General features: G+C 51.0%; 1 protein-coding gene across 1 annotated transcript; it reads left to right on the top strand.

Annotated features, from left to right (window-relative positions):
* Window positions 1-907: 907 nt before the first annotated feature.
* NPS2 (NRPS) lies at window positions 908-17141 on the top strand (the record flags this gene model as incomplete). Its single annotated transcript, XM_049329097.1, has 3 exons — window positions 908-1483; window positions 1621-16953; window positions 17007-17141. The coding sequence occupies 3 exons, from the start codon at window positions 908-910 to the stop codon at window positions 17139-17141; spliced, it is 16044 nt and encodes a 5347-aa protein (XP_049192069.1).
* Between the last annotated feature and the right edge of the window lie 548 nt (window positions 17142-17689).

The raw sequence follows: 17689 nt of genomic DNA, 5'->3' as shown, positions 1-17689 counted from the left end.
ACAGCTCCGAGGTCGCGTCCACCACCACGTTGCGACAGAATCTTGCGCACGACGCGTTTGCGCTTGACAAACTGATTCTGCCCCATAGCGTGGGGCGATAGCAAAGAGGCTATGGAACAACGACGCCCAACCAGCCACCGCGACGGCCTTGTCGTCATCGGAGACGCGCCCACGCCTTGACGTCCACCACTTCACGCTACTACTCCGGACTAGCATGATTGAGGTGGAGCTTCGGTTTTCAGTCTCGATTTAGTCTTGTCTCGAACAGTTTTTGCTCCCGTTTTCGCCCACTTGCAAAGCCGCCGCCAAACGCGTCTGATTTACTGTATCAGATCTTACGCGCCGCTTGTCGAATGACACGTCCACTTGTCACTCAACCAGGATGTATGACGCTGCATCTGCGGACAACGCGCTCAACATCACGGAGTCGCGACACCAGAAATCATCGCATCAGTGCACGCCTCAGCTTGGATTTTCTCGACTTTTGATTCTAGCACTATTCGACCATTTGGAATTCGGCGACCGCGATACCTTCTTGGAGGTCGCTTCTTGAAGGTTGCTTGCTGCCTGCTTGCTTACACCGGAGCACTGCACACTCCGTCGTCAAGTGTCGAACGCGCTACCCAAGTACAGAGTGCTGGAACCCGTTCTCACGTGCGCCACCCCTGTGTGTACTGGTCTCAAGGTACTTGAAGATCTTCGACCAATCATCGTGCCTCAGTTTCTCATCATCGAAACCTGCGATCAAGCATCGCATTCTGCAGATTCCCGTCCAGCAATATCGAGTGCATTTTTTGCAATTCTTTCTTCGGGAAATTCACGGACGTATCGCTAGGGACGACATAGACTCGAATGTTCTACCAGTAACCGTTGCCATCGGTCGACATATCTAACAATTTAACGCAAGATGATTCAAGAAAGCGGCGGGAACCAACGACTGTCGGTACTTAATCAGCGGCCCTCGATCTTGAGCGGGCCAGACCTTCTCCACGAGCTTGTACGTCCACTTGATCACGATGCAACTGCTATCGATTTCCTGGAATATGGATCGAAAAGGCGGAAGTTCTCCTACAAGGACTTGCATAGTCTGAGCGATGCCCTGGCTGGCAGTATCACAGAAAGACTGGCAAAGCTCGAAAGTGCCTCGCCTGTCATTCCGGTCTTCCTACCACAGTCCCCAGAACTGTATATCGTTCTTTTGGCCATCTTGAAGGCGGGAAAGGCATTCTGTCCTCTGAATCTCGATACACCTACACAGCGGCTGACGTTTATCCTCGATGATATTTCCGCCGACCTGCTCATCACATCTTCGACTCTAGATGAGCGGATACGAGCAGCGATCAATATCGATGTAATCTCGGTTGACAAAGAACTCTGCGACCGCGAGGACCAGCCTATAATCGATTTGCGGCGACCAAACACCAAGGATCTGGCCTATGTACTATACACCTCCGGCTCTACCGGGAAGCCAAAAGCTGTCAGCGTAACTCATCATGCAGTTACCCAGAGTCTATTGGCTCACCACCGCCACATTCCCGACTTCGCCCGTTTTCTTCAATTCGCAGCCCCTGTAAGTGCACATGCAGAATAAGCGCTCTTTCTCTACTAATGTAGTGTAAGACGTTTGATGTTTCCATTTTTGAGATATTCTTTCCCTGGTTCCGAGGGCGAACCTTGGTGAGCAGCACACGTGCCCACATGCTCGATGACCTTCCAGGAGCCATCAACAATCTAGAGGTCGATGCAGCTGAACTTACGCCAACAGTCGTGAGCAACCTTCTTCAAGGCAGGTCCAGCGTGCCCGGACTCAAACTGTTACTTACCATCGGTGAGATGCTTACCCAACACGTCATTGATGAGTATGGTGGCGACGAAACGAAGGAAAGTATGCTATGGGCCATGTACGGGCCGACTGAAGCCTCGATCCACTGCACGCTGCAGCCACAGTTCTCGACACATTCGTCAACTAGCATCATAGGTCGTCCCTTGGATACTGTTTCGGCTTTCATAATCGCGCCCATGAATGAAGAACGACCATCGGCCGATATCGAGATACTGAGTTCCGGAGAAGTTGGTGAACTAGCCATTGGAGGACCCCAGGTTGCCGAAGAATATTTAAATCGCCCAGATCTCACTTCTGCATCGTTCATCGAACATCCGGAACATGGTCGCTTATATCGTACTGGCGATCGCGCAAGAATCAACCGCCACGGCGTCTTGGAATGCTTGGGTCGTGTCGTTGCTGGTCAAGTAAAGCTTCGAGGGCAACGGGTTGAGCTCGGCGAAATTGAACAAGCTATCATGAGGATACAGAGCTGTCGGACAGCAACCGTAATCATTGTCGAAGAGTCTTTGGTTGCCTTTTGCGCTGCCGACTCGAGCGAAGTCACCCGCGCAGATGTCCTCGCTACCTGTAACCAATGGCTTCCGGCATTTATGATTCCATCACACGTATACTTCATCGATACAATGCCGCAGTTACCGTCGGGAAAGATTGACAAAGACTCTCTTGCAAAAACACATCTTCACAAGACTAACTCTACTGGACTGTCCACGTCTACCACCATATCCTCAGGCGATCATGTGAGCCAATCAGTCCTGGAAACCGTTGGTCGTCACATCTCTCAAGACCTTGGATCAGATACCAACCTTAGCTCTGCTGGCCTGGATTCCCTTCGAGCTATTCGCATAGCGTCTGCGCTACGTCGACAAGGATTCGTCCTAGGAGCCATGGAAGTACTATCTGCGAGAACGTTGAGCGATCTCGTTGCGATATGTAGAGGTTCTACACAAAGCGCTAATCGGCATAATCCGACGTATCACTCTGCGAAGATGACCGGCATCGTAGAGATCCCTCAGCTCAAGCGATGGAAGAATGATATTGCATCCGTGATACCCTGTACTCCATTGCAGGAAGCCATGCTTGCGGAGACGATATCCAGGCCTACTGCCTACTGCAACTGGATCGAAGTTGAGCTATCAGTTGCGCGGACGTATGAAGATATCCGAAACGCCCTCGACTACTTGGCCAGTAAGAGCGAGATCCTGCGTACCGGCTTCGTTGCGGCATCACAGCACGCAGGAACGTTCTCGCAGATCATTTGGAGAGCATTACTGCCATCACAGATTCAGGAAGTTGATGTCTTTTCGAGGTCTTACTCAATGAGCTCCGATGAAGACCTCCTTCGTCCCTTCCACGTACAAGTTATGTCGATATCTAGACGACCTCGTCTCTTGTTCCGCATACATCATGCACTGTACGATGGCTGGTCATTCGATCTATTGCTCCACGATCTCGACACACGATTGCGTGGAGAGGAGACAGTATCGCGGCCACAATTTCGTGATGTCGTCCAGTACTTCACTGAACTCAGGCGGGAGGATCAAGAAGTACCCAAGAGCTACTGGAGTAGTCTCCTCAATGGCTACCTTCCGGTGGCCCTCCCTAATTACCATGGAAAGCTCATTCGCGACCCGGCGACACATCACTTTTCGGGCCGTTCTGCTATCAACAGATCCAGACTATTCCAGCGAGCTCAGGAGATGGCTGTCAACCCCCAGGTTTATTTCCAGGCGGCTACTTCGTACATACTCAGCCTTTATAGCGGCACAAACGATATAGTTCTTGGAAACGTTACCTCAGGGCGGACCATTCCCATCGCTGGTGTTGAGGATGTTATCGGCCCATGCATCGCAACCGTCCCTTTCCGCATAAATCTCAGTAAAACGCTCGACATTCATGATCTATTGCGTACGACCCAAGCATTGAATAGAGAATGTCTGAGCCACAGCACCCTTCCTTTCCGGGACATAGTGAAGGCGGGAAATATCCCACATGGGACACGACTCTTCGACGTTCTGTTTGTATGGCAACAGTCAATCATCTCCGACTCAAGCTCGTCGCTCGCTTCAAGAGTCATCGATAGCGCGGACGATCTGGAATTTAGGCTTACGCTGGAATTCGAGCCGCGCGAAGACAACATATTTTTCCACGCTACCTACGACGCCTCAACTATACCGGAGCATCAGATCAAGTATCTCTCTCGTCAGATCGACGAGATAGTGAATCTGCTCTTATCGAATGCCAACCATGGCATCGATGCCATGAAACGATGCTTCACCACGCCTTCCTTGTCAATTGCCAACCCCACGCCTCGACAGCAAACGATAGAGCATGGTCCTGCCCATGCGGTAGAACAATGGGCCCTGAAGGATCCGCGAAGGTCAGCTCTCAAATTTGCTCGCGTCAGACGTGGTGTCGTGGAAGTAGAAGAGGTGGCGACCTATGGTCTGCTCAACACACGCGCTAACCAATTTGCCCGTGTCCTCGCCGATCACGGCGTAGGCGACGATCAATTGGTTTGCATAATGATGGAAAAGTCCATTGATCTTTACATCTGTATCCTTGCTGTGCTCAAGCTTGGTTGCGGATATCTACCGATAGTCCCTGATACGCCGATCGACAGAGTCAGAAGCATCCTGGACGACGCGCAAGTAACGGTATGCGTTTCCGACACAACAACTGCAACAGGCATTCGAAATCATCTTCTCGTCGATATAATTGAGTTCAACACCCCTCATCTTGCGAAACAATTTGATCAGAACCTGGACGTGCCATATAGCGGACAGCATCTCGCCTATGCTGTATTCACTTCCGGCAGCACTGGAGCGCCCAAGGGAGTTCTCGTTACCCAGGATAATCTCATGAGTAACTTGCAGTACCTTTCAACTATATACCCCGCTCACGCCGGCTCATGTTTGCTTCAGTCTTGCTCGCAAGCATTTGATGTCAGTGTTTTCGAGATTTTCTTCTCATGGCATGTTGGTATATGCCTATGCACGGCAACGAAAGACGACTTGTTTCACGACTTTGAGGCCGCCATCAACTGTCTGGGCGTCACACATCTAAGTTTGACGCCAACAGTTGCAGCATTGGTAGATCCAGTGAATGTTCCGAAAGTCGAATTCCTGGTGACTGCTGGAGAAGCTTTGACGGAACATGTTCGAAGAAGGTGGGCAGGCAAAGGCTTGTACCAAGGCTACGGTCCTTCTGAGACCACAAACATATGCACTGTACGGGCGGCGGTAAGTCCGGATGATCTCATCAACAACATCGGTATGCCTTTCGATAACACTTCAGCCCTCGTGCTCGATCCCGAGAGCGAGGCAATTCTCCCCCTCGGCGCCGTAGGTGAGCTTTGTTTCGGAGGTTACCAGGTTTTCCGTGGCTATCTGAACCGACCAGAGCTGAATGCCGCCAAGATCATCAACCACTCCACCTATGGCAGGATATACCGGTCAGGCGATACAGGTATACTACTCCCGGATGGTTCCATACTTTCCAAAGGCCGTATGGATGATCAAGTCAAAATCCGTGGTCAGCGTGTCGAACTCGGTGAGATAACGTCAGTGATGCTCGATCATCAGGCAGTGCAAGACTGCGTCACCCTTCTCCTACCGCGTTCCGACGATACTCAAACACTGGTAGTGTTCTGGGTACCCAACGGAGCTGCATCTGACTCCTTCCAATGTTTGACGCCTATGGAGTTTGAATCGGTGATATCGGATCTGTCTGATCTGCTATCGCGTCGCCTGCCTTCGTACATGGTTCCCTCGCATCTCGTTCCCGTTTCGCGCCTTCCCATGACAATGCAAGCCAAGATCGACAAGGCTCTCCTTCAACGCACATTCTGGGACTTAGCGGAAGAAGAACAGGTCGCCTTGCAATGGACGCAGGATGATGCAAAGGCGGAGGTCTTCTCGCCATGGGAGAAAGCCGTGGCCGAGGTTCTTTCATCCACACTGAACACCTCACCGGAAGGAATACAGCGGACGTCGTCATTCTTCAGCCTGGGTCTAGATTCGGTTTCAGCTATACGCTTCTGCAACGGACTTCGAAAACAAGACTTGGGTGACTTCTCCATCTCTACAGTGTTGAAGAACGCTTCAATCGCTCGTCTCGCATCTGTCTGTCCACTGCATTCGCGCCCTTCGACTCGAGAAACGACCAGGCCTAATACCATCAGCCTAGACAAGTTCTTGAGCTCAGAAGAAGTGTCTCGTGTTCTTGCGCGTTACAATCAAAGCGAATCACAGGTGGCTAAGATCCTACCGTGCACACCACTTCAAGAGGCTATGCTTTCAAGCGGCCAGCCGTCCTCACATTCGGCGTACTGCAACATAATGCTTTTCGACGTCAAAGGAGACGTCTCCCGGTTGCAGGAGTCCTGGGAGAGTATGTTACGGCGACATGAGATCCTTCGCACATGTTTCGTTGCTACTGAAAACCCGTCATTCGCCTTCACGCAAGTTGTGCTACGCGATACCGACTTGAAATGGCATCACTACAGCACCCTGGATGGCCTACCGCCGCGTATAAACAGTGTTATTTCTGAACAAGTAGCAGCCGAAAGCCCTCCGATTCACCTCGCGTTGATACAAGACGAACGATCAACAAAGCTACTTTTTGGCTGCCATCATGCGCTCTACGACGGCATTGCTATCTCTACGCTCATTCAGGAAGTACAAGACACATATCACGGCATTAAAATTCCGCCACCGGTGTCTTACGATGTGTATCTGCAGTACATGCTACAGCAAGACTATGCAGAGGGCGACAACTATTGGGCCACTCTATTGAGCGGCTTTGAGCCTACAATCTTTCCCAGTCTTACCGGCAAAGATTTAAGAGCCCAAGGAAACCCTGCATCTTCATCGAAATGTCTACAACTACCACTCTCCACCATACGCACAGCATGTCAAGACATGTCGCTGTCATTACTGTCGGTAGTGCACGCGGCTTGGGCCAAGCTTCTGCACTTCTATACGGGTGAAAACGACATTTGCTTCGGAAACGTCGTTAATGGACGCAATATCTCCGGAGACGACCTTGATCGCATCGTTGCTCCTTGCTTCAACACCCTACCCGTCCGCATCATTCTCGATCCTCAGCAAAATAATGCCGCTTTGATGCGCCTAGCCCATTCCATTAGCATCGAGTCGCTAGCTCATCAGTTGACACCGCTCCGTCGCATACAAGGCACTGCACTCCGGGAAGGAGGCCGTCTTTTTGACAGTTTGGTGATACTCCAGCAGCCGAAAACGACTTTGGACTCTACTATCTGGACACTCGAACAAGATCTGGGTGACATGGATCTACCCATCGTATGCGAGCTTATTCAAGATCCGGTCCGGAATACTCTAGAGTTATCGCTGCACTACCAGACATCACTGTTGTCTGAGAGGGAAGCTCGGCTGGTCATGGAAACATTTGACACCTGCATCTCATCGTTGCTTGCATTCCCGGAAATGAGTTCTTCCGACATAAGCACACTGCCAGCTCACCTTCGAGCAGAGTCCAACATGGGTTATGAGCAATGCCAAACCGACGCGGTCTTGCTACATTCAGGTTTCGAGCGCATGGCGGCAATGCACCCTGACCGTATCGCCTTGGAATATTTGCTTCCAGATGGTGGCAAGACAGTTTGGTCTTTCGCGACTTTAAATGAAAAAGCCAACTCTGTTGCACACGCGCTCATTAGGCAAGGGGTTGGTCCAGATGACATCGTCCCCATTCATATGCTGAAGGGCCCTTGTTTCTATGCAAGCATTCTAGGAGTTATGAAAGCTGGGGCTGCTTTTGCACCAGTATATCCAGGACTGCCCGAAGCACGCAGACGGATTATGTTTCAAGAGTTGAAGCCAAAGCTTGTGCTTTGCTCGGATGCCTCGACACTGCCCGATCATTTAATCGAAGCGAGGATTGTCAATGCTGAAGCAATACCATCTGTGCCGCTTCATAATCCTGTCATTGACGGCCTCTCGGACACAAATTTAGCGTATTGTTTGTTCACCTCTGGCTCTACAGGCGTACCGAAAGCGGTCAGCATGGAACATCGCGCTCCTGTCCAAACCATCGCAAGCTCAGATTCCCGTATTCCCTGGAACCCTTCTTCACGACTGCTACAATATGCGGCTGTAACTTTCGATATGTGCTACTACGACTGTTTCTTGGCTTGGACCCATGGGTTCACGCTCTGTGCCACTGACCAGAATGACTTGTTGAACGACCTACCGAAAGTCATCAACTCTTTGCAGGTCACCTTGCTCGACCTGACGCCTTCAGTAGCGGTTTCTCTCAAAAGATCTGATATACCGAGCGTCAAGTGGTTGTACTGCATCGGAGAAGCCATGGCACACGCTATCGTCAAGGAGTGGGGCGATTCATGCGTCAACTCGTACGGGCCTACTGAAGCTGCATTCTGTACGACAATAAGCCCTGTTTCAGAAAAGGGTCGTGTTTCAATTATCGGCAAACCCTTCCCAAGCACATCCTTCGCAATCTTCTCGGCAAGAGGTAAATCGATCTTGCCTGTGCTGAGCACCGGCGAACTATACATTGGAGGCGCACAACTCGCACGAGGCTACCTCGGCAATCCCGATCTGACAAGCGAACGATTTGTAATTTGGGGTGGGCAACGCTTTTATAAGAGTGGAGACCTGGCGAGGATGCTCAGTGACGGCAGTTTCGAATTCGTAGGACGCACGGACGATCAGGTCAAGATACGCGGGCTTAGGATAGAACTCGGCGAGATCAACCATGTCCTCCAGAATGCTCATCCAGATGTCGCGTTTGTCACTACACAGATCTTGAAAAAGCAGGAGACAGACAGGGACCAACTCGTGGCTTTCTTGATTACGCATGGCAAGATCGAAGAGAGCGAGCTCAAAAAGATTGCAAGCAGCCGGCTACCGTCGTACATGGTACCCCAGTTCTTTGTCTTCGTCGACGAGATTCCGAGATCAATGGCTGGGAAAATTGACAAGAGAGCGTTGACAAGCATATTCCGAGAACACATCGGCACCGAGTTGCTAACTAATGGGTTTCAGCATGGCTCAGGTCATCAATGGACACAAGTTGAAACCGAGGTGAGGGACGTTTTTGCGCGACTGTCTGATGCTTCGCAAAAAGAGATCACACCAACAACCTCCATTTACCAGCTCGGTCTTGACAGCATCAGCGCAGTTCAAATCGCTGCAGCACTTCGGAAGCAGGGTTACTCCGTGAGGGCTGCCGATGTCCTGAATCACACCACATGCGCCGATCTTGCCGAGTTCATTGGCCAGGCGAAGGCATCGGATGCGTTTGCACTTCCGCATTTCAACTTTAGTGCTTTTGAAGGCAAGCACAAGGTGGGGATACTAAGCGACCATAGCATCTATGATGGGGATGTCGTAGCCGTTCGTCCTTGCACTCCACTCCAGACGGGCATGATATCGCAATCCCTCGCGACAGAAGGAGCTGTGTATATGAATCACATCCGTATGCAGCTGGAAGTGGATACAGACCTCGAAAGGCTCAAGAAAGCGTGGGACATGACGAGAGAACGCCATAGTACATTGCGCAGCGGATTCGCTCAGATCAAAGATCCGCTTCACGCCTTCGCGATGATTGAGTATACTCCAACTTCGACAAATCTGCCATGGTCTACCACCTCAAGCACTACATCTGACCCGATCGATGAATGGCTCAAAGGATTACAACGTGCATTCTTGCAAGATTTACATTTACCTCCTTGGTCATTACGCATCGTCCAAGAAGAGGGTCACTTCGCTCTTGATCTGGCCATGTTTCATGCTCTCTTCGATGCCCAAAGTCTTCAGTCCATCTTAAATGATGTTACTGCTGCATATGAGGGCCGCGGTTTATCGCCGCCTACATCTATCGACACAACCATTAGTAGCATTATACAGCTCAGCGCTACAAGCACCGAAGACGGAGAAGCAGTATGGAATGAGATTGGGAAGGCTGCAAGTCCATGTCGCTTTCCCAATCTCACACCTTTAAGATATGATCCAAGCTCCCCATCCGTTTGCACTCGTCAATCCACGAAACCGCTTCATGTTCTCGAGGATGGCTGTCGAAATGCCAACATCACTATGCAAGCTGCAGGTATCGCGAGTTGGCTTTCATTGTTGAGTTCTTACACTGGAGAAAGCTCGGTAACATGCGGCGTCGTCTTATCCGGCCGAACCTTTGACGGAGCTGAGGATGTCGTCTTTCCATGTATCAACACAGTACCCGTGGCATGCACTGTTTCAAAAGACATGGCTGCGACTCTTACTAACATCATGGCGTTGAACACCCAAATCCAGCAATATCAATTCACGCCACTCAACAAGATCCAGAGACTTATGGGCTTTCCCAACGAAGCATTATTCGACACAATTTTCGCTTACCAGAAGCTGCCTGGTCGTACAGAACCTAGCCGTTTGTGGAGAGTTGTTAAAGAGAATGCGGCTATTGAGTACCCGATCTCGATCGAACTGGAACCAATGGAAGGGTACTTGGAGTACCGCCTTACTTTTTTGCCTCATATCGTACCAAAGGAGCAGGCCGCTCTGATCCTCGAGCAGCTAGATCACCTGATGGAAAGCTATACGTCAAGCACCAGTGCGATTGAGGCGCACTTCTCCGAACAACTATACTCTATCACACCTGCTAAAGAACCCGAACTGCCATCAGATGTTAGGTTACTCCACGAGCTGGTCGAGAGCACTGCGACGAAGTACCCGAGGCGCGTCGCGTTTGAGTTCGTTTGCGGGAACGATCAGGGCTCACGTACTATTGAGCAATGGACGTATGCTGAGCTAGATGCTGAGGGGAACAGAATTGCTCACCTTATCACTGCGCATGGTGTGCAGCCTGGGAGTCTGGTTGGGGTGTGTTTCGACAAATGTCCTGAAGCATCTTTCGCCATGCTGGGAATATTGAAGGCTGGCTGCGCTTATGTCGCTATCGACCCTGGTGCGCCTGCTGCACGCCAGGCTTTCATCGTTGAAGACTCGCGCGCTCAAGCTGTTTTATCTCTATCTTCTCAAGCTGATCAGTTTGAGGGCAGCGTTAGTGTGCCAATACTGAAGCTTGATGAGATCGACTGGCGTTCACTACCAGGATCTTCGCTTTTGCGCAACGACCGGATCAGTTCCCAGGATCGTAGCTACTGCTTGTACACTTCTGGTACTACAGGTACACCAAAAGGCTGCGAGCTGACTCATGAGAACGCTGTGCAGGCGCTTCTTGCTTTCCAGCGATTGTTTACCGGACATTGGGATACAGAGTCGCGATGGCTTCAGTTCGCGTCATTCCACTTCGATGTTTCAGTTCTTGAGCAGTACTGGAGTTGGTCGGTCGGCATATGCGTCGTTTCAGCACCTCGGGATCTCATCTTTGAAGATCTAGCAAAGACCATCTCTGATCTCAATATCACGCATATCGATCTGACGCCCAGTCTCGCCCAAATTCTCCATCCGGATGACGTACCCAGTCTTTGTAAGGGCGTCTTCATCACTGGTGGCGAAAGCCTGAAACAAGAAATTCTCGACGTGTGGGGTCCAAAAGGCGTAATCTATAACGGTTATGGGCCAACCGAGGCAACGATAGGATGCACCATGTTCCCGCGCGTTCCAGCCAATGGAAGACCCTCCAATATCGGCCCTCAGTTTGACAATGTGGGGTCTTTGGTTCTTCATCCCGGGGATGAAGTGCCTGTCCTACGAGGCGGCGTAGGCGAGCTCTGTGTTTCAGGAAAACTTGTTGGCAGAGGCTACCTCAATCGCCCAGAGCTAACTGCAGAGCGCTTCCCTCACCTCGAACGTTTAGGTGCGCGTGTGTATCGGACCGGTGATCTCGTTAGAATCCTACACGATGACACATTCCATTTCCTTGGGCGAGCAGATGATCAGGTCAAATTGCGTGGCCAACGCCTCGAGGTAGCCGAGATCAACTCCGTCATCAAGCAGTCCAGCTCAGCGATCTCTGATGTTGCAACGCTAGTACTGAAGCACCCAAAGCAGCAAAAAGAGCAACTGGTTGCCTTCCTTGTGTGTGGCAAACTCTCCAGGGCACAACCTCAGGTACAGCTAAGCGACGTCGAGGCGATGGGGATCGTGAAGGAAGCCTGTCATGAAAAACTACCTCCATACATGATTCCCACGCACTTCGTTCCTCTCTCTACGATGCCATTGAACATCAATAACAAGGCGGATGCCAAAAAGCTCAAGCAGCTTTACGACGCACTTTCCTCTGGCGATCTGCAGGCAATATCAGCCACTTCAAACGAGAAAGACGAAGTTTGGTCGGAGCATGAGAAGAAACTTTGTCAAGTACTCTCTCAAGCTCTGGGTGTTAGCGAACAATCTATCAGTAAGGATGCTAGCTGCTTCGAGATGGGCATGGACTCGATCTCCGTCATCGGTATATCGCACACACTCAAGCAGTCAGGCTTCGCAAGTGCTACTGCATCTGTAGTAATGCGATGCCCGACTATTCGACGTCTCGCCAAAGCCTTGGAAGCTGGCGGCCCCACAGATGAGGCTCATGGATCTATCCTCGCAGCACAACAAGCTATTCACGCAGTGCAGCACCGCTACAAACGGTCTGTCGCACAATCACTCTCTATCGAATCCAGCGTTATCGATGTCGTCGCGCCATGTACTCCTTTGCAACAAGGCATGATTGCGAGATCTCTGGAGAGCGAGAACGGACTCTATTTCAACACTTTCCGTTTCAAGCTACATGACAGCATCGATGAACGAAGACTTGACGCCGCATGGACAAAGGTGTACGCTTCAATTTCCATACTTCGTACGGTCTTTGTCAACACAGAGGAAGGTCACGTGCAGGCAGTTCTCCGTGCTCCTGCCTACACTGGAATGATACACACTCCAGCCAAAGAACACCACCTTGCCAAAAGCTTGGAATTGTTGAGACAACGCTGGCTAGGGCTCAATCAACCCGACTTTACCCGCCCTTTCGAGATACATCTCATCACCACACCAACGCAGAAGCTGCTGTCTGTTCATATCTTCCATGGACTCTACGATGGCAACAGCATCGAGCTCATCTTCCGGGCCGTCTGGGACGTCTACAACAATAGGGATCTACAATTGCACGCACCTGCCTTCCATACTGCACTTGCTCACGGTCCGCTCAGCATCCCTCACGGGGCAAAGGAGTTTTGGCAGAACCATCTAGATAAGCAAACCCTTCATTTACCCACCATTTCCGGCGAGGCTAGTCAAGAAGCTGTAGTTATTACACGTACACTGCCTGGGTTGACCGGCTTTGACTCTGTGCGACGCCAACTTAATGTCACATCACAAGCTATTGCCCAGGCTTGCTGGCTCAGCGTACTTTGCGAGCACGTCCAAGGAGGCGTAACGGCTGGAATGGTCGTCTCTGGACGCAGTATCGATCTTGAAGGTGCAGATCGCATCGTAGGGCCAATGTTCAACACCATCCCCTATCAGCATTGCGCTCAGCGTGGCGAATCTTGGTCATCGGCAATCAAACGAGTGCACGATTTTAACGTCGGAGCTCATCCTCATCAGCACACCCCACTGAGACAAATCATGAAGTGGTGCAAAAGAACTCCGAGCCAGCCTCTCTTCGACAATCTCTTCGCGTACCAAATCGCACAGGGAGGTGACGGATGGGCAAAAAACGATGCTTGGGAGATCCTAGACACTGAAACTGTTGCTGACTACCCACTGGCTCTCGAGGTTGAGCAACGGAGGGGTGATGTGTTCAAGTTGACATTGGTTAGTCAAGATCATGTCGCACATGAGTGTTTGGCGAATGAGCTTCTTGATCGGTTCGAAGAAGCATTGCGACAGGTCTTAGTAGATCCGTCTACTATTCCTGCGGTAACCTTTGAAGATGGAGCGATGCAGAACGGTATACTATCCGCAAATGGAAAGATCAGCAACGGCGACAAGACGAGCGATTTTGAATGGACGAGCGATGCTATCAAGATCAAAGAGGAGACTGCTCAACTATCGGGTCTTGAATATTCGAGCATCAACGAAAACACCTCCATCTTTGAACTTGGACTCGACAGTATTGACGCCATCAAGTTATCATCCAAGCTCAAGAAGCGCGGAGTGAACATTCCCGTAAGCGGCATCATGCGCGGGCTGACCATTGCGAAAATGGTACAACTCATCTCGCCCACGGAAACGTCAACTGAAGCGTCTCTTCAGCCAAACCTTGACGCCTACAAAAGATCAATGAAGAGGCATCTCGAACAGCATGCGTTCAACAACACCGATGTTGAGAAAGTTCTACCCTTGACACCCTTGCAAGAAGCTATGGTGGCTGAGATGATTGCGTCAGACTACACAAGATACTACAACCATGATGTACTCGAACTGGATCCCAACACAGACGTCAAAAAGCTCCAAGAGGCCTGGACAACAGTCGTCGCTGCGTCACCAATCCTACGGACTGGCTTCGTAGAGGTAGATGACCCGGAACTCGACGATTCTTTCGTACAGGTCGTCCACAAACAACATCATGACTTCTGGACGCATGTCGAATCAGAGGGCAGGCCCGAATTTGCCTCAATCTTCCGTAAACTTCGACATGATTCCCTACAGAATTCGCTTTCGATACCCCGCTTCCACCTTGGCTTCGTGGAGACATCTGGCCAGCGTTACCTTATTATCTCCATTGCTCATGCTCTATACGATGGATGGTCTCTTGGATTACTGCATTCCGATGTGCAACGAGCTTATAACAATCAATTCACCTCTCGACCAAGCTACGAGGCTTCTCTGATCAACATCGTCACAACGTCCGTATCTGCTTCCGCAGGCTTTTGGCAAGATTATCTCTCGGGAGCCATTACAAGCTCCTTTCCCCGACGAACAAACATCTCTAGCGAAACTGGCAGTCATGTTCATCGCCACGAACGAAACAGCGCAGTGGTACTAGATGAGCTCCAGACGTTCGCAAGAAGGCGTAATGTGTCATTACAGACTATCGGCCAAACCGTCTTTGCTCTCGTTACTTCTATCTACACCAACAGTCTGGATGTCACCTTCGGCTCTGTACTATCCGGAAGAGACGACGAGGAGCGATCTCAACTAATGTTTCCCACTATGAACACGATCGCGATACGGTCAGTCCTGCACGGATCTGGAGGAGACATGTTGCATTACATGCAAGACAACTTCACAAACATCAAGCAGTGGCAACACTACCCACTTCGGAAAGCCCTCTCGGCAGCCGGTGTTGATGGAAGACTGTTCGAAAGTCTATTCATCTACCAGAAGGGCTTCGCGTCAGAGGAAGAGGAGGGACAGAGGCTGTACACCAGCATCGAGGGTCATAGTGACGTTGAGTATCCGGTGTGTGTAGAAATGGAGGTAATGGACAAGAGCTTGGTTTGGCGTTGCGCGGTGAAAGAGGAAGTATTTGACGAAGAGGCTTCAAAACAGCTCCTCGATCGAATGGACGACGTGCTTAGACACTTGATGGAACAGCCAGAGACATCTGTAATTGAGGTCACTACGAACGGCACATCAGTATGTGGTATGCCGGCTTTCAAGCAGAGACAAAGTCGTGCGACAAGCAGCCATGAGGCAGTTGACGACGAAGACGCTAGGGATCCACCAAGCACCGAAACAGCTCGCAAGATACGCGAGACTCTGGCCTTTGTGTCAAAGACACCCGAAGATGAGATGACGAGCGGCATGACAATATTTCACATGGGGCTGGACTCTATCAGCGCGATCAAGGTCTCTTCTCTTCTGCGCAAACAGGGCATTATCCTCGGCGTTGGTGAGATGCTCCGAGCTGGTACGATTGAACAGATGGCAAGTCTTGTGGATTCGCGCACCACACAGCAGCTGGAAACCAGTGCCAACCCTCATGAAGTGGTTCGGGAGGCTCTCAAAGATCTCGATAGATCACACATCCTAGACCGGGTTCATGTTGAAGATGCAAGGGTCGCCGAAATTCTACCAGTCACCGCCGGGCAGCTATACATGCTGTCGACGTGGCTGAATACCAAAGGCAGCAACTTCTACGCCGAGTTCACATACGCTATCCATGGAGGTATTGGTCTCAACGACCTCAACAACTCGTGGCAAGCCCTAGTTGCGACAAGTCCGATTCTGCGGTCCTCCTTCGTCACGACTGGCGATCATCAGATACCCTACGTAGCAGTCGTGTTGAAAGATCTGGAGAGCTCTATCACAGACATTACTGGCTGCACACATGACGAAATCCGCCAGCGCGTCCAGGCTACAACGACCATGCAGCCTTGGGCCCACCTCTTCGCTTCACAAACTTCCAACAGCTGGGCGTTGAAGCTGAAGATCCACCATGCATTGTACGATGGTGTCAGCTTACCTCTCTTGATGCAGAAACTGCAAACCATCTGCAACGGCGCTGAAGTCGCTCCGCCAGACAATGCACTTACCCAGATGGTCGCTAACGGATACGGGACATCGGAATTAGGGAAGAAGAAGAGCTTCTGGACTCGGTATCTCATGGACTTTGCCCAGAAGCTCTTGATGCAGCCTGCTGAGAGCCCCAAAACGAGGACACAGCTCTTCAAGCCAGCCTTGTTCGCAACGCCCAACCTGGAGGCAGCTGCGCGCCAACGTGGTGTTTCAACGCAGTCCATCTTCCTCGCTGCGTACGCAAAGGTTCATGCTGCGAACACATCGGGCACTGCAGATGAGGACGTGATCATTGGTGTCTACCTGGCCAATCGCTCGCTGCCTATCAATGGCATTGCCTCGGCTGCTGTACCAACAGTCAATCTACTACCACTACGTGTCAGTAAGCCGCTCAAACGCCAGATGGCAGAGATGGCTGAGGATATCCAACGCGACCTGCAAGAAATCAGTGAGCCCATGAACGCTTCTGCTAGCCTCTTCGAGATCAGCGAATGGACGGGTGTCAAGGTTGATACTTTCGTAAATTTCTTATCTCTGCCGGATACCTCACAGGCGGAGAGAGAGACCAAGAGCAAGGACTCTATCATCATCGAACCGACTCGACAATGGCAGCAGCCGGTCAGTAGGGTGACCGAAGTGGAGGAGCACAGCTTGGAACCACCTGCTGAACTGGTGGACGAGCGTGTCAATGGCGCATATTTGGTGAGTTTACCTTTACGCGTTATTGGGACGAGCAGGAACTAACAGATATGTAGCATGCTATCGATATCGAGGCGACCATCCGCAATGGCGCCTTGGATGTAGGCGTCTTCGCACCAACCGCGATGTTGAGCCTCCACGATGGCGAAGAGCTGATAAACGAGCTGAAGAGACAGCTCGAAGCGTTTTGAAACGTCTTCTTTTCTTTTTAATTGAATCAGGTGCTCAACAGCACTAGGCGTCTGGTCGGTCTCTTTCTCCATCTTCGACGGCGTTCGGTTTGTTCCCAGTATGGTTTTGGACTTCGATTCTTTGTCCCGGTGTATATAGACCTTTCGCAATTAATTTGATTCAGCCAACCTACTTGTCCCCCTGTTCACATCAAGCCCATGTACTTCGTATGCATGTGATCCATGTTTGTGTAAGCCAGCTTTATCTGGTAGTATCATGTGGTAGCCACTTCGCGTGTGACGGCTGCGCAGATCTGTTTTCGAAGCGGCGAGAAGGAGGAGGAAGCTGCGGAAGCTATAAGTCAGAGGTCTAGCGGTTGGTGACGCGGGAACTGGAGGAGACGAGGCGGAGGAGGAAGCGGGTAGTTGGCGCTGCCAGGGAGGGGGGTGTTGAGATGGGAGCGTGCGGTTTTGAGGATTAGGTCTGGAGTCGCGTGTTAGTTGGAGCGATTTCGAGCTTTTCGACGCGACCTTCATGCGGCTATGGGACGTCTGTGGGTGATGTCGCA

This window comes from Alternaria metachromatica (assembly GCF_023757995.1).
Source record: "Alternaria metachromatica strain BMP 0045 chromosome Unknown scaffold_3, whole genome shotgun sequence".
Classification (NCBI taxonomy): Eukaryota; Fungi; Ascomycota; class Dothideomycetes; order Pleosporales; family Pleosporaceae; genus Alternaria; species Alternaria metachromatica.
Note: the sequence above shows the minus strand (reverse complement) of the source record. Positions and strands in the feature narration are given on the sequence as shown.